Below are 25128 nucleotides of genomic sequence, written 5' to 3' on the forward strand. Positions count from 1 at the left end.
CAATTTTTTTACGTTTTTTAGAATTTTTTCTAACAAATTATTCGGATCAATTTGTTTGTATATAAAATTATTAAGAAAATGATATCAGAATTAATTTCAATTCTCATCGTCAGATGGCAATGTAAGGTTACATTTAGAAAATTCGAAAAGTTAACAAATTTATTAATTTTTTTTCCATTCCGAAATTTTTCGAAATCAATTTACGATTAAATAAGAATTATCTAATAAAATTTTTATTAATAAAATAAATTAAAATATATTTATTTATAACTTTTAATATACGTGTTTATTGACTTTCTAAGAAGGCGACACATGTTATCGATTCAAATATCCAAGGTCATCTTATCTAAAGTTGTATTTGGTAACCATGGTTACAAAATATTTGCTGGGTAAAATCGGGATCACATGGAAAGAAGAAAAGACCGCGAACTCGGAGGATGGATCCCGCGATAAAATTAAATTGTAAGTTGTACAATTTATTTAAATTACATTTAAATAGTGAAATTAATTTTATATTTGTTTAAAATTTATTAAATTTATGCTCTTACTTAATTATCATTTAATACATTTTTATTTGTAGTTTGCACTTTTTACGTTAATTAATATTTTAATATATAAAATCTTTAATTCGAAACTATAATTATATATATATTATTTAATTATAATGTTTATATAATGTAATATAAAATAATATAATATTACAGTAAAACCTGTGTAAACCGGAATCACGCGTTACCGAATACCTTTTCCGTTTTGAACAGGTTTCACTGTATATAGTTTATATATATACAGTAAAACCTGTCAAAAACGTTTGTGTCTGTGGGTTATATAATATAATTAAATATATAATAAGTATATGCTTTTTATTTGGGTAAGTAACCTTAACACATCTCACAACAAGTAGTATATATATATATATATACTACTTGTATATTTTTATAAAGTTGGTTTTATAAACTTTTATGATATTAAATACACACACAAACACACATATATACTAGCATATACAAAGTTATAAAGATATACAATATAATTTCCCAATTTTAATGGGCATTATACATACAATGAGTATATCTTTAACATATTTTTGGTATTAAAGTAGGCCTATATTAATTAAATATAAATAAATGACTACTAATGTCAAGAAGTCAACTTTTATTCATTTAATTACATGAATGGTGCCAGGTTTTATAAACTTTTATGATATTAAATATATACTAAGTACAGTTTTTTTTTAAATTTAATTTAGGAAATTTTTCTCATTATTTTTAGTAATTTCTCTCAAAATTACTTGAATTTTTCAAACTTTTGCTTGAAAATTATTTAAATTTTTTTATTTTTTTATTCCACTAAAATTAAAAATAGAAAACAATAAAGTATTGTATAAAATATATTAATAAATTGTTATTTATAAATTTAATGTGATTAAATAAGTCTGTGTAAAATTAATGTGATTAAGAAGTAATACAAACCAATTTCATGAATAAATTATTTAATAAATTTATAATATCACTCAATATATCATCATTATTGCCAATACTTATTACAATTTCCATTAATAACTTTTTATTATTTCTTTTGTAAATTAATTATATATGTAATTTATTTATGAATTAAGTGGAAATATTAATAAGAAATGATTTTCTAACTGAATATTTTAAAACAATTCTAAGAGTCAATGCCTAAAACTTTAGTAATTGAATTTCCACATATTTCTTGAAAATGAGAATTAAAAATAGTAAATTTATATATATTATAATATAAAGATAAATTAAAACAAATAAATGCATAAACTATATTAATATTGCCATTTATTCAATATATTATTCAAAATATTCATATGATTTCCATTATATACAATAAAAGATAAATTTTCTATGATTATGCAGAATTCTCAAACTTCAGTAGTATAAGTTACTAAATTTAAATTTTTATGATGTAAATCAATAAATTTATCGACACTTCTTCAATATTGATTCTAAAGATATCCAAAAATTCGAATCTCTAAATTATTTTTATGAGAGATGCAAGGCCACTAGTACATGAATATAACTAGAAATTGGGTCATCTAACTTATCTTATATATATATTATTTATAGAAAATAAAAAAACAGATTCAACTAGACCGATATTTTCATCCATTAACCTAATTTCTCTAGTGACCTTTCATTAAAATTACATTATAAATTAAATGAACGAAGCATAAATTTTGTATATCTTCCCATAGAACATGTACCTTTTGACTCATTGAAGAAGCATTTAAAATTAATTAATTTTTAAAGATATACAAATATAATATTATAGAAATGTAGCTTTTTTCATTTTATAAATCTTATTTGCTATTATGTAAGAGAAGAATTATTATATTAGCATAATATTTAGTAATGAACATTGAACTTAAAAGTCTAGGAAACCACACCCAGGTCAAGGTGATCTCAATAGACTGCTCTTATTCTGAATCTTTAGCATGGCATGTGGAAGTTAGCGTGTGCTGTTAAGTGAAATAAAATAAATGAGCATTTATCTTTAGAATTAATCAAAATCTGAATATTTTTTTTTTTTCAAAGTAAAATATTCTTGTATTTAATATTTTAATATAAAATTATAATTTTTTAAATTTATAATTAAATTAATATATTGTATATATATATATAGAAATGCTAGTAGATAAATAAAGAATTCTATTTTAAGAAATTTTATAAATAATAATAATAATAATAAAATGCATTCTTTTATAGATTTTTTTTTTAAATTTAAATGTTTTGTTTTGAACTTGTTTTAACTTAATTTAATAATTATTATTTAAGAATTTTATAGATGATATATATTGTATATATTATTATATGTTATATGTGTTTTATATATATAGATAACATATATAACATATATAAATGTGTTATATGTTATCGAGGGCATTCACAGGCTGGGACAAACAGGATACTTGCCTTCCTCATAATCAAGTAAAATGTTCCACAAATTATGATCTTACAAGTGTTTGAGATATGTAAACCTTACACCCTCTACCATGACTGTATTCTTATAATCTATTGTAAAAATCTCCAAAAAATTACATTAATAAATTATTTAAGTATTTGTCTCCAAGCTCTATCCCTTGGAAAATTTTCTGTGGATGCCCCTGTAAGTTATGTCTATCTTTATATTTATAATTTTATATTAAAGTTAACAATTGTTGATATAAATAGGACAAAGAGAAATGTATTTTTGAAATTGTTAAATAATTATTTCATTTTATAAATTATTTATTTTATTGGTTTATGTATGCATGTATGTATATATTCTATTAATGAAATGAAATTAAATTATTTAACAAAATTATCATAATAATCATTCATCAGTGACAGAAATATGATATGTACATAGTTGTTCATTTATTGCATCCATTCATAATTTATATTCTTCGGAACTGATTTGATCAGTAATAGATATCTCATTAGTAGAATTATTATTATTATTATTATTTTAATTAAATATTTTGTTTAATTTTAATACATATTTTTAAATAGTCTTTAAAGTTCAATAGTGACAGTAAATTACATGCTTTTGTGGTTAAATAATTCATTTTCAACAAATATGGTCTTAATATTTTCTGGTCTTAATGTTATTATATCACATTATGACCAGAAAATTTGACTAATTTTCGTTAGTAATCAGGCCTACCAGTAAATAAAACCACTGAAAACTGCCGGTTTTCACGTGACCAACCGCCTGAATTTTTTTGTTAGGTGTTCTTCAAGTGTATAAACACCTAAATAAGGGCCAGTTTCCCATAAGAATTCTTTCCAGCCTTCCATATTTCATAAGTCCATTAGTAATCAGGCCTAGAAAAACGGAATCAGTTGGACAATTTGAGGGCTTTTAAACAGGATCAAAGAGAATCCCAAAATTTAGTCTTTTATACAAAGAAAAAAATACGAAAGTGATGTAAACCTAAATTGAAATGTTTTATGACTGACGAAAATAAATCTATATTTTTATTGATTTTGTTCGCATACTTTTATAGCTTCGGGGTAGGCGGAGTTGTGCACTCGGTCGGGATTGACACTAACCACATCTCACCTCTCTGGTACCATTCGTAAAAATTAAATGTCAACAAGTACGTATGAGTATAAGCAATATTTAAATTTACATCACCCAAATTTATATAAGAAAGAAAGATTTTTTTGCATGATTATTCGATCCTGTATTTCTGTCATTAATAAATAAATATAGTGAATTCATGAATTACTTTCGGAATTTAAATCAGAAGCATAAATACAGCAAAAATCTAGTGAAGAGTTGGAGTATATATATATATATATATATATAATTTTTATGTAAATATTAAATGTACTATTAATATTCTACAGCTTTATTAAGGAATAAAAATTTAAAAAAATACAGTATATGTAACTGAAGAATATGATAAGTTTTATTGATGTGTAAGAAGTGTTTTACTTTGTTACAAATAAGTACATGACTAACGAAACTATAATAACAATAAATAAATATTAGCTAAAATAATAATTCTGAACTAGTATTGCCTGGGCATACTGGGATGCCATAAACTTCTCGTTGAGGTGCCACAAAAATTCTAAAAGTCTTTTAAAATGTTTATTTTTGTCTGCTTTTTAATGTTACTTGTATATACTGCAATTCTTCAATGTCGCATTTATTAATATATGTACAATGGCATCTTTGATGCTTCTCTCGTCTCTATATTACTGCTTAGAAAGATTGACGACCATTGAGGTGAATGGAAAACGTATGAAGCTGCATCTCAATTCTATATTGCATTTTGAATTGAAATGGGCTTTTATGCTTTTTACAAGTATATAACATCATACATTAAATGTGATTCATACTGTCTATTTTAATGTATAAATATTCGACATTACATACCATCTCACATCAATACAATATTGTATTAGATTATAATACAGGATGCCTATAATATGTAATATTTACAACTGATATGAGATTATTCCGAAAGTAACGCGAGACTTCTGCGCTAACTAAAACTACTTATTTAAAACAGATTGATTTATTAACGCCAGATCACTATGAGCTCTATGGTTCTTCATTTCAGTATTACCCATTACGAATTGTCTGGTCTTGAATAGAATCGACTCTAAGTAAATTTTATGATGATTTTTTTATGGAAAATATGTTAGAATATGGCTCGTTCTTTAGTTTTTTCATTCATTTTCAGTATTCTTTAGGGCTGTATAAAAGGACGAGCGGATAAAACCACCGAACACTGGGAGTTCGGTCGTAGGGTTGGCCACATGCAATTTTCCGGGTTCTCTTCACGCTAGTAACACCTAAATAGGAGTCAGTTTCCCATAGAACGCCTCCCGTATACTTATAAAACTAAAACCAAACCTTAAGGTGCAATAATTAGAAAATGATAACAATTAAGATTGTGACTAATTTCTTATTATAACACGGAATTATTCACAAAAGTGAAAGTCAAGTCAAAGATATTTTCATAAATTTTAAAATTCTGCTCGGATGTTAGTTTATGATCCTAAAAATGGGCATTCCTGGTAACCTCACATGAGCATTAATTGAAAAGTATATTCCATAAACAGAAAAGAAATAAATTCCCTTTTACTTAGTCATGAAATATGAATTTTTAATATGTTTTAAAATATTAGTATCTTCTGCCAGACGGATCGATAAAGAGTAATTCTGAAAATCCGTTTTATTTTAAATCTATAGAAACTAGGAGCCGTCCATTAATTACGTGTGCAGTTTTTAAGTCCTTTTGATTCACTGTTGTGTACAAATTATGTACGTCTCGCACCCCTTCGTCCTAAACTGTACATACAATTAATGGATGGTCTCTTTATCATAAACTGTCTTTGTTGATAACCATCTTCTTTTTAAAGATTGGTTTTATATAATACTCTACCTCCATAGAATCCATGTAACATAATTCCAAATTTATCATAAATTGCACGCAGTTGTGTCCATTAATGGTTCCATAATTGATTATGAAAGGTTCTTGCACATTTACAATTAAGTGAATTCTATCTTTTAGAAGTTACGAATGTATTGTAATATAATATAATTAAGCTTTTTATTTTATTTCTTTTATTAAAATACAGCTTAATGAATTGCATTATAATAATTATTTATAAAATAGTAATTAAAAAATGTTTCAGCCCTTAAAACATTAAATTGTAAACAGAATACTGTTTTGATTTTTTCTCCTTGTTACTAAATTGAATAAAGTTTAGTGTGTTGTTTTTAATGGATCCAGACATGCAAACTGTAGTTCATCCGTTTGCATGCTTTATTTAATTAGAAAGGGTACAGTGACACATCATCTACTATGAAATATGCAGTATAAATAAATGGCTATGCTAATCGTGTCGTATATAATATTATAGACACAATATAGAGCAGGTTATTGGTATGTGTTAAGCATTTCGAGACTTTAAGTACATATTGTAAATAGAATATAGCCGAAGTGAAATTTGAATCCTTTAAGTGACTTGCTAAACTATATAAGGGAGTCAGAAAGTACAGTACCTATGTATGGAATTATGTCTTGGGTCTTCTAGTTAGAGAATATCTGGATGGTAAATTGGGTGAACGATAAATTAGACTTTGATAGGTTTATGGGATAGGAGAAGGAAACAGGAAGGCGATCTGCCAAAGGTGATACCTTCTAGTTGGACTTTCTATGGGAAACTGACCCCTATTTAGATGTTAGACACATGAAAAAAAAAACCGGGAGAACTCCAAGAGTTTGTCGGATTTCATTCTATTTTAATATTCTAACCTTTGAACTTTAAACATTAAACTGATTGTAACTTTGAAACTTCAAATGATAACCCAAATCTTATGGCACATCGTTTTAAAGGAATTTTGACGTTTAATTCTACGATTCAATCAGATTTGAAATCGAACGAACCTTTCAGGACTTAAACCAGTAAAATTTTATCCAAAAAATCTGTGATCTATTTTATACGAGTTATTCATTACTTTGCTATTTTTGTTATGATTTATAACTAAAAATTGGGTTAATATTTAACAAATAAAATCGAAAGAAAAATTGGGCATTATATTTAACATCCAACATCTACAAACACAATTTCTATTCTCGGAAACTTGTTCCATTTAAGAACAGAGGACAATACAAACATTAATCAATATAATGCAATATCCTCGGTATATTACAAGATTATATTTTGTTTCTTCAACGTTATTTCTTGGTTACTCGGAAAATAATCATAAAAATTTTATTTTTTATTTAAATTCTCGTTCAAGGACACGTAATTATGTCACAATGGATCGTCCATTGAAAAGAATTTTTCATTTCTCTGGAGACGGAATTTAATTTTTCATTTGGAGGACTATTTGGGTGTGGTTAACTTTTATCAACATTTAAGTTGCATCACGTTTTTGCTAAATTAATTAAATATCATTTACAAAGAATACTTAGAACGATAATTAAAGTAAAATTATTATTTTTCCACTATATTTGTTATGTATCTTCTAGTTACGACCCACTTTATTTAAATGGTTTTTCTCCTATCCTTATTATTTTATCTGAAAGCCGAACTAATATTATAATTTATACATTATAAAGTGATTATTAACACATAACCAAGGTCGTTAAACGAACCATTTAATTCCAAAAAATCCAACTTTTTATCTCTATTTCAGGATGCAGTTCTTGTTCGAAATTCAAAAATTCAGCGAGATAATATAAATAATGCGTAAATTATTAAAAATATATAAAATTTATTTATTTTAGTTTAAGTAATATATTTGTTTTTAAACGTGGCTGGTGATAAAGCCGGAAAATCAATAAAATTGTATTATGGATTAATAGTTTTTGAAGAAAAACTGTGAAGTTGTCATATATCTTATGTTATTACTTTCCCGGCTGTTATGAGAGAGGGAAAAGTATGGCGATAGACCAAAAAGTGACCCCCAAGATTTTTACATTTTTGGACCTTGGACACCTTGAAACGTCGAGAAAAGCAAAATATTCGGTTTTTTCTAAGGTTTCTCAAACGGGATCCCGGGATTCCGGAATCCCGGTTGTTTTTTAACCCGGGAAATTTTTCTTATCCCGGGAAATCCCGCAAATTTTTTAAAAATTCACTTTTTTCTTATTTTATGTTAAGGTTGAGAAAATCTTGCAAATAGAAAGTATCATTAACTCAAAAACTGTCAGAATACATTTGTATTTATTAATTTTAAACCTACTTATTAGTTTTTTTTTTAACTTTCGTTTGTTATGGCAGGTCACAAATGGTCAATAATCAATACGTAGCTTATTTGTGGCAAAACACTCAAAATTCTTTACCAGTAATATCTGGAATAAGTGTGCTTATGCTGTCTTAATTTTTAACCATGCTTAGTAGCTTCAATCGTAACTGCGTAACGTCAAGTTGTGCAAACTGGGCCAGGATACAAACGAGTACGAAGTCTGCAAGTATGAAGTTTTTCTTCATAACCTGATTATTAAAGACAAACGAACTGCCGAATTATTGGGCTATGATCTTTCTATTAATGCAGCCGAGGTAGACAAATCAAGAATACTAGAGAACAAAAGAAGTACTACAATCTCGAAAACGAACTAGAAATCTTTCAGGATACAGATGAAAACACATAATATTTGTCTTCTCTTAAATGCATTAAACACGATTCCAATCACATCAATTGAATCGGTAAAGGCATTCTCGGTAGCAAGACTTTTCATTACTAAAATAAGAATTAGATTGAGTGATCGGACTATTGACCACCTTTGCTTTTTAAAATCTTATAAAAATTTACAAAATTCTGTATTATATTTTAGTTAAAAAATCAAAAATTACCTTCTAAGTTAGAAGTTTGATCTAAGTTTAATTTTTCTTAAATTTTCAACTCAACTCAAAGGCATTTTTGTCGTTGCTGTATGCAGTTTCCAGCAGACTTTAATAAATTTTTTCTTTTTGTGAAAATTTCTACGTAATTCAAAGATAATTTTTAATACATATCTTATACAGCATTATTAATATGATTTTGGAGGATGCAGAACGTATTAAATTACTTTAAAAAACGAAAAATAATTAAATCATTTGATTTCATGACATTTTGTATATCTTAAAAATAATTAATTTTGTCCCGGGATTTCCTGGGATCCCGGGAAACAGTTCACTTTTATCCCGGGATCCCGGGACAAGCAAAAGACCGGGAAATGAGAAACCCTAGTTTTTTCTGTGTGTATGGATGTCAGTGTGTAAAGGGGGGTACGATTTTCGTCACCCTCTTTGAAGCTTAATAACTCCCGTGCTTTTTGTCGAAAATTTTTGAAATTTTGCAGGGAGGTTTTGTTTATTAGAGAGATTGATGCTGTTAAATTTTGGTGATTAAAGGTTGAGGGGTGGGAAGATAATGGGGTAGTGCGTATCTCCAGTAGGGTCGCCTTAATGAAGATTTTACTCGTTATTAGCATTTACAATTTACATTTATAAAACCCATCCCTACCCTCAAAATTAAGGTTTTTGCCATTTTATAATAGTTAAAAATAGCATAATTCATTAAAAAACTTTATAACAGGTGACGGCATCAAAGGTTACCGGAAAAGTGAAACAACTCGTTGCTGGAATTTTATAGCTATTAAATATTATATATAATATATATATTATATAATGATCGGATCGTAAAGGTGAAATTTAAACGTTTTTGAAAACAAAATACTTGACAATTAACTCAACAACGATTACATTTCAGTTTTGTAGGTAATTATCATCATTATCAATCACATCTAGTCACATATCCTGCAAATTTTTAATTCCACGAGCATAGGATGAGAGAGGTTTTTCTTTAAAGAGTGTCTCGGACGTCGGGTATTGTCATTGAATTGTGTGGTTCCGCAGGGCGCGAAATAGATGGCAGTCATTTGACACCGAGTGTTGATTGTAAGTTGAATGAAGGAGAATCTTCCAGCCCATAATGACCGATTTCTCTAAGGATATATTTGCTCTATGTCGTAATGGTGCATTGTCGTAGTGTTGTCGATGTTGTCAATTTTTAAACTAAGTTCTTTGATCTTGGTGTTTAAATAAACCAGTCGTTCGCAGTGGAGTTCTTTCGTGACCGTGATTTTGATTGGAAGCAGCTCCATTACATGACGCCAAACAAACGCGGATTGTCGCTTTCTTCTGCACTTTCGGCCTATTGACATTTGCAACAGCCGATTGACTCTTGTTCACCCAAAAACCCTTTGATCGTGAGCCTGTGTTGTGGCCATTTTTGAAGTGATAGAGCAACAGCACGCCACTTGTATCCTTTCGAAAGTTTCATATTGTCAGACACTACCGATGTATCTATTTCCGATGAAATGTGTGATGAAGCTAAGATTAAATCCTCAAAAATCGACGATCCGGTTACTAATAATGTCATTATTAACTTTGAACTTTGAACATTAAAGTTTAAGTTAATTTAATTTAATACATATTTTTGTAGTACCTTCAATAAGTTTAGTATAAGTTCGAATGGAATAAAAATTTTACTTTTGAAAAACATTCACGGAGTTTACTATTAATTACTTTGCGCATTCTAGACTTTTTAAATCCATGAGTCAATCAATTACTGACGGTTAGGTCTTGGCGTAGACTAATACAAAAGTCGAGTCACGTCTAATTACCCCCTTTTTAATTTCAAGATTTGGTCACTCTAGAAGAAACGCCCTTCGGTTTACTCTACTTATATACTCAAACCGAACGTTATAGAACATTTTTTCCGGTCGTTTCTAGAAAAAAGAAATCGAAATACCTAAATTTCATCTTTACAACCTTCTAAAGTTAGTGTAGAGTGGTCTAACGTCTTTAATTTAAATATAATCATCTCTGCAATGTACGAATATAATTTAATGAAACTTTTCTGGCACACTGACGTACTCCAGTGATTTGTTTATTAATTGTTTTCATTTAAATTTGAATTCGTTCAATGGCGTGCCGTGACATTTGATGATAGGGAAGCTGTTTCTGTAAGAAGCCGACTTCCAGGGGCAATCAGTTAATTGCGCGTCAGTGATGGTCTAGGGCAGTGGTTCTTAACCTTTTTATACTCGCGGCCCACCAAATATTTCATAATTTTTTGTGACCCTCATTTTTTTAAATAATAATTTATATTTGATAATTTATCTATAATAAATTGATTTTTTTATTATTGCTTTATTTTTTTTATAAAATAAATGTAAATCATAACTTTATTATTTCATTTTCTATTTAAATAACATTCAAACTTCACAATTAAACATAAAAACTCATTTATTTTTAACAAAAAATAAAATAAACAATTAAAAATTCATAGAAAAAACAAAAAATATTCGAAAATACAGTAATTTAACGAGATTTCTTGTGATTTTGTAATTCCTTGAACTTCTATTCTTACGAACCCATATTTGATATAATTACGATCGTGTTTTCTAATTTTAATGTTACTTAATTTTATACCTTTAGTTTAGGACTTGTGGTTTTTTTCCGTTGCGTTTTTCACTGTATCATCGTCGGAACTTTCACTAGTATTTTCTTCAATATATTTTCTTTTTGAAGGTCCCGGTCCGTGATTACTTACATTAAAAAAATTTTCTAATGTTCCTTTCTGTTTTTTGCTCATTTTTGTGGGTTAATTATAAATAATTAAAACTAAACACACAATATAAGAAAGAAATGCACTATTATTAGATCCAAAGCCGATGCTAAAACTAAACTAAAACACCCACAACTTGTCGTAAAGATTTTGCATATCTTTTGCAAAAACATTTACATTTTCTAACCCTACTACTAAGCCTACGATTTTTGCATAATTATTTTTAAAATTCCAAGCATTAATAGTTTCTTAGAATTACTTTGGAATAAAAGAAGTAAATACTGCGGTGTAAGTAGCATATTTGCATTTATTTCTTCTGTACTAACAAAGTTGTATGTAGGAAGAAATAAAAAACAAATAAAAAAAACTAAATAGGAAAACTTTATCTTTCTTATTTCACTTTTCAATACGATATTCGGTTATACATCAATTTTCTTTTTATTATATTCCGAAGGAAATTTTGCATAATTTGGCGGTCCCCGGCAAACTTCTTATGGACCCCCAGGGGCCGCGGCCCCCTGTTAAGAATCACTGGTCTAGGGTCCATTCGTATTCATTTGTTCGATAAGCCAGTAAAAACTGTAGACTTCTCTAAAAGTATTTTTAATATCACAATTACATTCTGAATCGCTAGCCACGATATAAGGGCTAAAATTAAAGATAAATTATAAAAACTTACTCGGTGAAATAAAATTGCGATGGATATACATACCTGGTACAATATATTGTTCAATTGTATTAATATACTTTTAAAAAAAAATTATAATTAAAATATAGCTTTGTAAAGAAACGTACATAAAAATAACATAAAATATTCTTTACTTTTTAAATTTTAAAACAATCCACTTAGTCAAATAGCTCGATACGAGTAGCTAATGGATGGAATCTGAGACGGTCCAGGTAGGTATGTAGTGTGTGCGTGCCAAATCCCGAAGGTGCCGATACCGGTCAATGTCAAATGCCTCTTTTGTCGCATCACTAGTATATCTCAAAGGACGCCACAGAGCTGTTGTAAATTTTAAACGTTTCTCATCATAGCTGTAAAAATCTAAATATGTTAAACTTAATAGTCATTTGTTTTCTAACTAATTCGTTTTAATACCAGGTGTACACGGAAATCAGTTCCCCACTGTACTGAGCGAGTGATTGGTTCGGTCAAGCTTTTGTTTAAGTGAAATTCTGGCTCTTTCAACAGGGTTTTATTTATGTCCCCATTCCCTGATCTCTTAATTATTTAATTACTTCTTAAGTAGAAATAAGTCGAAACCAGTTACTTTGTACTTGGATATCTGTAGTCTTGGGAAAACATTGGAAAGACAAATTTTTATGACAACGGATACTTAGATCGTAAATTTAAGGAAAATGAATTCTAGAGCTTTTTTGTACCTTGTGCGTTTCATTCATTAAATTTGGTTGTAAATGATGATGCCAAAGTAACAGTTAATTTTTTAACATTGTACAAGAATTGTACACGTTTTATCTGCATCCGCTTACAGATAGGACATACTAAATCGTAATATCACCGGTTTAACATTGAAATCCGTAAGTAATATAAGATGGGAGAGCGGAATAAACGCAGAATAAATATATCAAATATTTTAATGGATTTTTAAAACTCCTGTCAACTATACAGAACTATCACAAAAACGTGCCAGTAAACTGCTATCGGTTGGGTTAAGTTATAAATCTAGTCTAGGGTGAGCAACCTTTTTTATAACATGGGCCAGAATAAATTTAACGTTTTTTTCCGCGGGCCGTAGTAGTTAATTGACGCCTTTTTGTGACTTTGTGATTTTGTGTTTTTTTTAGTCTGCAAATATGAAATAAATAAATAAAAAATTAATTACTAGATTTATTTCTCTTATCGTTTTCGAAAATTACAAATATAGTTAATATAACTATTAATTAGTTATTTTTCCAATTTAATAATCTATTAAAGATCTCGCGGGCAAATAGAAACTTTTCGCGAGCCGTAGCTGGCCTGCGGGCCGGGGGTTGCCCGCCGTTGATCTAGTCTGCTCATGATTCACATAATCAGGCGAGGGTGGCCGAATATCTAGCAGACGGCTAACAGCCCATAACCGCTCCGGGATATAAAGTTGGACGCTTTACGCGTGTGTCGCTTCTACCAGCTAAACCGGGCGAGGTTGGTGCACTGTAAACCGCATGTGCCAATGCCTATATAATCTGGCTGATTGGAAACTGACCCGGTTTCGACATTCTTTCCGCCACTGAATTATTCGAATATACAATAGCAATCTTATCGATTTTTTTCACATGTAGTATGGAAATTTGTAAAAGATACATAATGCAGTTATAATAACATATTAATTTTAATTAATTCAAAGTACGTTAAAATGTGAAAATTTATATTTTATAAAATACAAGGGAAGGTCATTGGAAGGTGGAAGCGGCGCTTCCATCGCTTCCAATGACGGCACGCCACTGAATTCGTTTTAGCCTTTTGAATTACTATTTCGGATAGAGATGCCGCCATTGTTTTGCATTACAGAAATCACCGTGTAAAGCGAAATTGACTGGTCTGAGAATTCTCCAGAACTGAATCTTTGAAACTTCTTATGAAAATTTCTCAAGGATCGGTTGTACTGTCACTTAAAACACTTTGAGGGAGCTCGAGTGTAAAATCATCTTTATTTCAAGAGACGTGCACACTAGTGGCCGAGTGGTTTTAGCCACTCGGCCACTGATAGTTGGTCGTGGATTCGCATCTGGCAATGGGTTAGCCACGTGGAGTTTTCCGGGTTTTCTTCACGTTTGAAACTACTAAATAGGGATCAGTTTCCTCATAGAAAGGCACCCCCTTCGGCATATCGCCCATGTGTCGCGTTGTTATAACCAATAAACCAATCCAAGAGACGTGTTTCTTGAAAGCTTGGTGGTTGTGTCAAGGTGACAAGATTCAGGAAACTTGAGATTGAAATTGGAGACAAACATATTGAATACAGTTTAATATGTTGATTTGAACGATATTCGAGTAAGACTTGTAATAAAGAATTAAACTTCGTAGATCTTTGGGCCATCGTGTATGATTTGATTTCGATTTTTCTAGAATTATTCATTTATTACTTTTAAAATATAATTTGATGTGAAATTGAATTAACTGGAAATCTGTTTTATTCTCATATTTTACTTCAAAAACTATCCGAAAATTTTTAATCCGTTATAAAGAATCCTTAATGAGATAATGGGTTTAGTTTGTCTTTTCGTAATTTCTAAGGAAGAAAACACAATATTCTCTGTTAATAATATAAAAATTTGCGATAAAAATAATTTAATAATGAAAATTTCCGCTGTTCAGGACAAGTTACTACGTTTCGTTCCTTCAAAGATTCACGAAATCACCAAAATACTATGCTGTATCCCTTTGAAGATCGGAAAGATTGCCAAGAAGCTTCATCTCTTCAAATATTATATAAATATAATTTAAGAACAATTAATTTTTGTTAGGCTTATGAAAAATTTTTAATAACAGACAATTTTAATTGTGAAATCTGTGAATAAATCACGTTTAACGAGCGAATGATGATGTATGACTTATATAAAGAACGTTAAATCAATATATGAGATCGTATCTTGATCGTGACGTATAAATGGAAAATAAATAAAGAATTAATTCGGATTTATTTAAATTGTTTTCTCTAAGTATATATTTTTCATATTTTAAGTAAATATTAGAATTTACAAAGGTTTTTTTTGTTTTTTGTATTGTTGACGTGTAGTATTGCTGGTGTGTTTAATTTCTGAAGTGCTCTCTAGCTGGATCGATTTTTGGGTATAAAAAGTTCGAAAATCACGAAATATATAAATATGTAATCGAATTAAATTCTCGATAAAACGAAATGAAGGAATTTTATATTGTTTTGATAATTAAGAATCAAAATTCTTTGTAATTCCTTTAAATAACCCCAAATAGGGCCTGGATCTCTCACTTTTCTCAAGCCCTGAATACCATATCCTATTGTAGGCTATTCAAAGCCTGAGAAAAGTGCTAAATTTTGGGGATCTCCAGTGTCTGAGGCCCTGACCAAGGCCTTATTGGAACCTGTTTATCTAGGCATACTTACATAAACGTATATTTGATTATTTATTGTGTTATACAATTATATTGAAAGCATGTATACTGGCATTCAACATATAAATGATGAAATCCCAAAATCGTATTTAATTAATCAAGTATTCATTTATTAATTAAAACTAAAAATAGCAATCCAAAATATCTGGAGTAATTAAGGAGAGCGATCTCGCAAGAGCAATTATTATGTGGTGTGCAATAACATATGACGAATGGTGTTAAGCTAGAAAAGCTTTAACGAGTTTCTGTAAATGGATGAGTTTTATATTTTATAATGTAATGGAATGAGGAAAATTATTCCACAATTACAATAGTTTTGTGGAGTAATATATTCTTGACAAAATTATTGTCGATCCGGTCATTTGCAAAGTGCTGGGACTTCATTACTTTCAGCACCTTGCTACTAGTCCCACTTTTTTCTAGGCTTATTTATAGGAATTATATTACAATAAATGTATTTTTTAAAAATTATATTTGTGGATATGACGCTATTAATTGTCATTATCTGTTATAAAGATTTTTCCCCCTCTTTTAATACATCATGGGTTGACTGAAGATACAAATAATTCTGTTTGTCTAGTTCAGGCCTGGCCAACCCGCGGCTCGTCACGTTAAATTGTGTGGCCCGCTAAGCGATATTATATATCTTTTAAAACTTTTGTTTCCCGTTATGTGTATACCAAAACAATTAAATAAATGAAAATTTGCATGTGTCATCGTTGTAATGCGCAAGTACGAGTACGAACTCTTGGTATAACAATAAAATCTTATTCATTTTGTATTTGTTTTACTTTTTTGAAAGCATGTTTGCCTAAATTGTGGCCCACCGTAATGTTACACGTGATCAAAGTGGCCCGCGAAACAATTTGGGTTGGCCAGGCCTGGTCTAGTTTTATATATTGAAAATAAATTCTTAACACTAAATAATTGGTAATAAGTTAGGGCCTCGAAATATGTTGAATAATCATAAGCACCAACTAATTAAGGGATATCTTATATTTAGGGCCTGGGAATCAGTGACAACGGATTTTTTTATAACGCTTCTGCATCATATTTTTTACATAAAATAGTAAATTTTTCGGTTTTCCTTTTTCCTGAGCCCGAACCAAAGGGCTTTTCCTGAAAACTGGAACTAATTGGCATCAAATGCAAATACTTTCGTGCTATAAAGGTTCCTCGAGGAAGCATTTAGTTTGCTTCTAATTATAACTCCGATTTAATTTTAAAAATTAATAATATTTTATTAAAATTACGTCAGCATGATAATGATACTTGCTTCGTGACTTCCTCGGTACATAAAATTATATTGATTTTGTAGACATATTATTGTTGATGATTTTATACATTTGGACAGCATTCATTAGTCATCATTTTAGACCTTATTTTAATAATATTGATCTTATCTACTCAAAAAATCAGAATATCATCATTAGAATCTAATAAAAAATCGTAGATTAATGGCCAAATCATACGAAAACTGAGAAAATTAACTCGTTGAAGAGGAAATTTCAGTCAAGAAGCTTGTAATTTATCGATTTATACATTTATAAATATTATATAATGGATTCGAAAACACGTTATACGTCAGCCATAAATCAGCAAAGTGATCGTTATTACGTTACTTGAAACGGAGCTACTACTCACGTCGCTGTCTGAATTGATTGACCATTCGCATAAAATCAATTGATGTACTTATTCATTTAAGAAATTCTGGAATTGAAAATCTAAGAAACCTCAAGAAAATCATTAAAGTTAATGTTTTTATGAATGTAATACAAAGAAATTTGAAGATTTAAGCTATTTTCGATAAATATAGTCGAGTGGATTATAGCGTGGTAACGTGCCATCTTGAGGGATTCACACTGGAGCACTCACGATTTTTATAGGTAATTTGTATTGTTGAAATGTTTTTTATCTTCTTCCATGCTGGACCACCGAATTATGGGTTAATCTCGCTCGCAATGGGCGAAAGTTGGGGTGTATAGACTATCGTGCATTGTTGCCTCGCGCCAACAAATCAATCGATAGACGAATACGATTGACTATTTTTATCTTTCATTAATGAGTTTTTAGTTAGTTTAGTTATCTCTCATTAGTTATATTAATAATTAATTAACTAAATAATTCAACTATTATTTTTCCAGCTCAATTCTGATGAAAACATTATAATTGGAGTGTACTTTTCATGCAAATATTCTTCGGCCGACCTCTTTAATGTAATCATACGAGTGCATTATTTTTTTTATTTAAAAAAGTATTTTATAGATTAATTAAATCTATGATTATTAAAAATATTCATTTTTATGAAAAATTATGAATATAAGCTATAGTAAAATATAATTTATTACGATTTATAAGGCTCTAATCTCCTTCTTTCAAGCGATTTCTTTGCATGAATAATAATAAACATACCCTAGAGACTAAGAATTATATTTTAAATATGAAAATGTATATAGAAATATTTTATAATTATTAATAAAATGTAAAAAAAATATTAAAAATCGGAGAATAATAATTTTTCGATTTAATTATCTATAAAGCCATTCCTTAAATAGATGTTGGGTTAATGTTACCTATGGTTCCAAGATGGCAGTTCGTCTCTGATTCCAGCAAATAGAAGAAGGGAAACAGTGGGAATGCACGTTCTAACCTAACGTAACCTATTCTAATAAATTACCATAATTATTACCAACAAAATTATTAGAATAGGTTAGGTTAGAACGTGCATCCCCACTGTTTCCTTGCTGGAATCAGACGAGCCGCCATCTTGGAACCATAGGTAACATTAACCAGATTTTGAATAATACATTTTATATCGATTAAATACAGTCAAACCTCTGAAAATACAGTCATTGACACAGGAATATAAAAAATGGCCGTTATTTAGAGGTTATTCTGTATGCATTTTTGTTCAACGTTCCTGAAAAAAACGGCCGCCGTTTACAGGTGTCCGTTATTGGAGGTTCGACTGTATATAGGGACAAAAATTACGTAAATTACGGTTAATACACACACCAAAAAGTTATACCAATCATTATAAATTTCTATTTAATTTATTATATTTAATCGTATTAAAAATATTTTTCCCCAAATATTGCGCTTTAACAATTTATTTATCAATAGATCTTTTCTTGTTCTTACCGAATCGTTAAATATTTACTATTTATAATTTCATTTTTAATTTTTTTTCTCTTATTATTTCCTGGTTATAAAGGCGAGTAGACACCAAAGCAACTACTATACCATTCATGTGTACCGTTGCACGCAACGAACTCCGTGCAAATTGGTAAACATCGAAAGAACAGCAGTTACTGTTAGATATACAGTTATATTCAATGTAGATGTATACTTATAAATATATTAAATGCCCATTTTCTAGTGGAATTATTGAAATTCGTATTATATAATCAGAAAAATAATGTATTAAATATATTTTTCGGTTTATGTAATAAGTTTTTTATCGAGTTAATGCTAAATGAAATTATAATTTTTATTTTTACAACGTAGTTTTAATGGAGTCGACGACACATTCCTGCGTAGAATATTTATATAAGAAGTACAAGAAAATAATCTATTAGTGACATTAAAACTTCATTTTTGTGCTTAATAGATCAATTTATAGTATCTGTATGTATTTTTCAAATTTTAAGCATTTTAATTAATTAATTTTAAGTATTTAAGCAAATAGAAGTGGATTCTTTTGAGTGATTTTTGTATATAATGCGCACCAATCGATCTCTATATGAGACGTTTCATTTTAGGACAATATAATAAACAAACTGTCTTTCTTTCAACTTTCAAACTCAATAAGTAGGACCTTTATGATCAATAACAGCTGCTGAAAGTCAATAGAACGTTCTAATATATGAGCTTATATTCTTGTAGAAAGAGACAGGTTTTTTACTTTCTAGGATCTAACTTGGTCCTTCTTTTTCCAGATTAGAAATTAAGAAGTTCAAAATATACTCGTATACAACTTAACAGATAAGATATCTCCCATTTTACTATGAAAATCGATCATTTTATGTTGATAATTTTACTGTGGAAAAGACCATTTCTATTGCCTTTTTAAATTTGTTATTCTAGATTTCTCTTGTGTCCATAAACGAGGATTATTGAATGCATTGCTGAAGGAAGAATCTCGTTGATATTTTGATAATTTTGTAATAATAATATAGTTCTGTTTTATCTCAAGGAAAAAGAATGAAATTCATAATAGTTTGTCAATTTATCGATTTAAACTTCTGTACTGTTTCTCAGTTAATATCAATATAATTTGATTACATTCTAGTCCGAAATAAAAACTTTTCTTGGAAATTCCGAGAAGATAGAATATTAAGACTAGATTATTAACATATAAATAAGACTTTACGATCATAATTTTCAACCATTTCTTCCTTAAACTGGCACCCTCGCCGACGAGCTTCTATACAAGAAAATTTAATTTTTATATTGTTTTTATAGATATGAAATTGTCGTAATTCGAATAACCAACATGTGGAAGCCTCATCAGGCAAAACAATGAGTGATGATGACACTGACATTCGCCAAATTGCTCTAAGACGTCAACAGAGAAGAGTCAGGAGTAGAGCGACCGTAGAACAAATCTTAGAGAAAGAAACAGTACAACTAACAAGGGTAAATTTATCAAAATTTCTATTGAAAATATTCTTAAAATATTATACAAGTATATTATTATCGAATTTAGAGACGTTCGAGTACTTTCGAAAATAAAAGTTTTGAACCCAATAACCCGAAACCGACATTCATATCGACAATGCCAATGCCTCTGTTCGATGACGATTCGAGGATGGGTAGAATGCACGTGCCACCTGTAATTAAATGTGAGGTGAGGGCCTTTCTTTCTCTCTAAATTTTCTCTTGTAAGATATTAATAACATCTTATTCTTTGCCACTTGAAGTGTAATAATTTGGAAACATATGCTCTGATTAATACCTCATCCACGGTGTCTACCATATCGATGGATCTGATCGAAAGGTTAAGGTAATATTTATAAAATTACAATATTTATGATGAAGTCTGTATCGTTCTATTTTGTTATTATTGAACGTTTTATTACTTGTTAAAGATTAATGGATAGCGTTATACCAGAACCTAGTACAACTATGAATCCATTATCTACACCTCAACCGGAATTTAAAGGGAAAATAAAATACATCGAATTATCGATTGGTAGCTGGCAGCAAATAGCTCAATTTAACGTTGGTAAGTAGAAAATATTCGTGTTAATTAAGATAAAATCGGTACAGACGTTATGACAAATCTAGAAAATTGCTTCAACCTATTGCAAATCCTGTAATGTACAGTACATAGAATGGAATTCTCAGGTATACGTTGAAGAGGCAAAGGTCATAAATATTATATTCTCAATGCTAATGATCTTAACTGTCATAGCAGTAAAAATCACTTGTAATTCAACTTTGATTTCTAGTATATTTTTAAACTTTATATATATACAAAGCTACAAAAATTATTTTCAAATATAAACGATATTGTTAGTGAATATATCATTAAACTTTGATAGTTTTCTATTAATATTACATATTGAATGGCCTTCCAGCTATAAAATATGAATTATTACCATTAATAATTCAAGTATTAAATGTTTCTTTGGTTTCCTGTTAATTGTTAAGAGAAAAATAGATTAATTCGCTCACATATTCCAATATATTATCAATATATTAAGTGTATATCAACATGAATTTTATAAAAAAAAAATATATTAATAAAATTAGACATTACTAATTTTATAATTTAATACTATAAAAGGCCTATTTTTTTGATGTTGAACTTAATTACTTCTTGTTATTCTTTGTCTAATTTTATTATTTAATTTTACAAAAGTAATGAGAACCAATAAGTTTAAATAATATAATATTAAATATTCAAAAATTTTCAGTGGAATCGAGTGTTCCGGATATTAGTCTTGGAATTGATTTCCTAAGAAAAACTCAGGTGAGTTTTTCAGGTATGTTGTGATAGATAAATTGCATCACTACAAAAAAATCATTATTTCAAAAGATGAAAATAATATATAACGAAGTTTTAAATCATACGCTTTAAAAAATTTGTTTAAAATGGGATTCTTTTTGTTCAATACACAAATTATAACACTTAGCCATATATATATATATAAATCCTTTGATATAATCCCGTTACCACAGTTGGACTTTTGGACCAGTATGTATAACTTATAAATCATTTATGATTTTCAATACAAATTTCACATTTTACGTAATGGAATTATGAATTACAATGAATGTCCTTAATGCATCTATGGCTGTCGTTTGAGGATGATTCTGTAGATGATGGCTATACATTCCACTAAGTATGCGTTTACGAGTTTGTATTTGATATACGATTATTAAATAATGTCAAAACACATGTCGTAGACGTTCCTCACAATGCTAGTTACTGATACGGCTTCATTGTTAATTAAATTGAAGATATTAGATTATTATAAAAAAAACAGAAAACTCTCTACGTAAAATAAAATGATGCTACGAGTAATGCGAAGAAACGTCAATGATAAATCCCTCCATAATTTATTGTGGATGCAGTTATCTCTGACGCTATTGTATGATTTATTGCATTATTGTTCATAAAATCTGACACCACAAAACATGATTAACAGCTATGTTTCGGCAATCGTTAATTAACAGAAAAAATTTTATTTGCTAAAGATAAAACAACTTAATTCTGCATTTCAAACTGAATTAAATTTGTTGCTATTGATCATTAGACATCTGATTAGTTCTAGTGATCAGTTGAACGAATAGGCATGCAAATTATTCGAAAATGGCTTGCAGAGATAGAGGTACATACTCGTTGTTGTGTTATGAAATGGTATGTCGAATCAATTAATGTAATAATTATCTATTGCGAGATGATTATCGTTTCATAACACTCGGATTTACTATTAATTGCAGATGTTACGTTCAATGCCTTGTGAAGAGATCTTACCTTTGTTAAAACATTATCATGCACATTACCTTGACATCTACAAATTATGGTACGCCTATACTTTTTATTTTCGCACAGTTTAATTGGAGAGTATTGACTGATCTCGAATTCAGTTAATCTAGTTGCATTTAGAAGAACGTCTTGTCTTACAAGATGGATTTTATCATAAATGTTTATGGTAATAATTTCTTAACGATGATGCAATTTTTCTAATACAGAATGAAGTTTACTCTTTTAAAATCTCGTCTTTAATTTTATTTTATTTTTCCTTCTTTCATTTAATTTAGTGTATCGTTAATTTCGAAGACTCTTCATTAACTGTGGCAGGCCATAAAGGAGAAAGAGTATCCTTCTTAAACAATAGAGATGTCATGTTGCTATCACGAAAATCAGCAAACGGTTTTAATTTTTCATCTTCAAATTCTTTATTTTAGAAAAATAATTTAAAAAACTATAATCATTCTTAATAATGTGATGTTTCATCGTTTGAAAAATTACAAAATAAATCAATATATAATTATAACAAAGCATAAAAAAATTCGTGGGATCCAAAGATAAGTTTCATCAAAATTTTCTCCAGCAAGATGGACTCCGTTGACCACATATTTTTTTGACTTTGGAGCCAGAATTTGACCTTATTTTTTGGCCAACACAATTCACTCTTCGTTACATTTATTGAACGTTTGTGTAAAATTTGAATTTTGGGAGCACTTCGGATCTCAATTGAAAAAATTATTGTTCATAGAAGCCTTAAAATGTATAATTAAACAAAGTTTTATGTGTGATGATTGCGATAAATTTGCGTTTATAAATTACGAAAAAGGTACAAATTCTAAATGTAAATGTTTTATAAAAACAAAATTCCATCACAAAATAATACTCGACAATAAAACATAGAAATTAATATCATTATAATTAAAATTTCTTAGAAAGTGATTAAATTTATTAAGAGAATCTGAAGAATGATTAATAATCTGACTCAAAAATTATTCCTGAAGATAAATAATTTAAAACAATTTCGGATAAACTGAAATTCCCGTTTTAAAACGTAAATTTCAGAAGTGTTTTTGCATTTTTATTAAATATTTTCTCGATTATATTATTTATTCGAATGTTACGTTGAAAAATGAATCCTAATGAATAAAATTATGTACAAATTTCAATGAATCAAATGTTGATTTTGTGATATTTTGATAATTTGTTGATTCATTTTACAACTTCAAACCATTGCAATATTGAAGAAATGGATCTTCTCGGAAAGTAATTAACGAACAACATTTATATATAATCTGTAAATTAAATAAATTCATAAAAAATATTTAAAATATCATAATTTATATTTTAATATTGTTTAAAACTAATTATAAATTATCTCAATATTCTAATTAATTTGTATCAGTTATAATTAATTTGAAGCAATTTGAAGAAATATTTTCGGAATTTGAATTTTAAGTTTTTCTGTTTTTAATCATTATTATAAGATAATTAAATTCGTAATTATGGTAAATGCTTTGTTTAATGTACAGTTATTAAATTGTATACGTGTGTTATCTTGGCAAATTTATTAAATCTTGTAAACAGTATGATTTAATGTCTTAAATGTATCAATGAAAACCATATAATAAATTTAATTTTGTTACTTATACATATAGTTTTTATTAACAGGGCATTACGAATGGGGTCTCAGTAATGGCCCTTCAGTGTTAGTGACGTTTCTAGTGAGTCTGACTGTTCAAATAATGACGAAACAGCATGGAAAATATTTTTTAATCGATTGGCATGAATTTCATTAATTATACATTTTATTAAGGAAATTAAAAATATTAAGATTAATTCTATAACAAAAATAGCTTCATTAGACATAAAAAACATGAAAAATATAAAAAGAAATAATTTCCAAGAACAAAATTGTTTACAGTGGTTAATAAGTTGTATTTTAGAAACAATTCTTTTTCATTTAATAGTAAATTTTACTCAATAAAAATGGGATCTTCTGTGGGACTTATGTCTATTTTTCATCACTATTTCAGCTAATATAGCTTTCCCGGCAAAAAGTTAAAATTGTGTGTAGCGCCATCTGTTATAAAAAATATTTTAAATAACATGTCATATCTATATATATAGATGAGTATAATTGTTTGGAAGTTTGTTCACTATACACTCCTAGGCCGTTTGACCAATTGCTACGAAACTCGGCAGTTAGGTTTATATACCACTAACTTAGGTAATGTCGTACATCCCAAAATATCTATTGGAATTCTGTAAATCAATTAATTTCTATCTACATTCGATTTGCTGGCTTTACGCGTATCGCCATCTATTTACCATCTATTGACAAAAAATTTAACAAAATAAGCTAAATATAATTCTTACAGAAAAAGGATAAATTTTAAAAATACATACATTACATTCACTTACTGCGACAGGTAGCATATAGCACTTGCCACTCGAA

At 28.6% G+C, this 25128-nt stretch overlaps 1 protein-coding gene across 1 annotated transcript; it reads left to right on the forward strand.

Annotated features, from left to right (window-relative positions):
* The first annotated feature begins 302 nt into the window (after nucleotides 1–302).
* LOC136989305 (nuclear receptor-interacting protein 3-like) lies at nucleotides 303–24319 on the forward strand. The gene is made up of 7 exons (XM_067287427.1): nucleotides 303–462; nucleotides 20156–20329; nucleotides 20400–20540; nucleotides 20614–20696; nucleotides 20782–20918; nucleotides 21613–21668; nucleotides 22964–24319. The coding sequence occupies exons 2-7, from the start codon at nucleotides 20213–20215 to the stop codon at nucleotides 23108–23110; spliced, it is 681 nt and encodes a 226-aa protein (XP_067143528.1). The 5' UTR covers nucleotides 303–462; nucleotides 20156–20212; the 3' UTR covers nucleotides 23111–24319.
* Nucleotides 24320–25128: the final 809 nt, after the last annotated feature.

Source organism: Centruroides vittatus, unplaced genomic scaffold (assembly GCF_030686945.1).
Source record: "Centruroides vittatus isolate TY-2023 unplaced genomic scaffold, ASM3068694v2 scaffold_464, whole genome shotgun sequence".
Taxonomy (NCBI): domain Eukaryota; kingdom Metazoa; phylum Arthropoda; class Arachnida; order Scorpiones; family Buthidae; genus Centruroides; species Centruroides vittatus.

What these genes read in the sequence shown, in the direction of transcription:
- LOC136989305 (XM_067287427.1), top strand. Translation starts at nt 20,213, where the DNA reads ATGAGTGATGATGACACTGACATTCGCCAAATTGCTCTAAGACGTCAA. An exon ending in AAACAGTACAACTAACAAGG is followed by an intron (nt 20,330 to 20,399) that starts GTAAATTTATCA and finishes TATCGAATTTAG; the next exon opens with AGACGTTCGAGTACTTTCGA. An exon ending in ATTTCCTAAGAAAAACTCAG is followed by an intron (nt 21,669 to 22,963) that starts GTGAGTTTTTCA and finishes CATTTAATTTAG; the next exon opens with TGTATCGTTAATTTCGAAGA.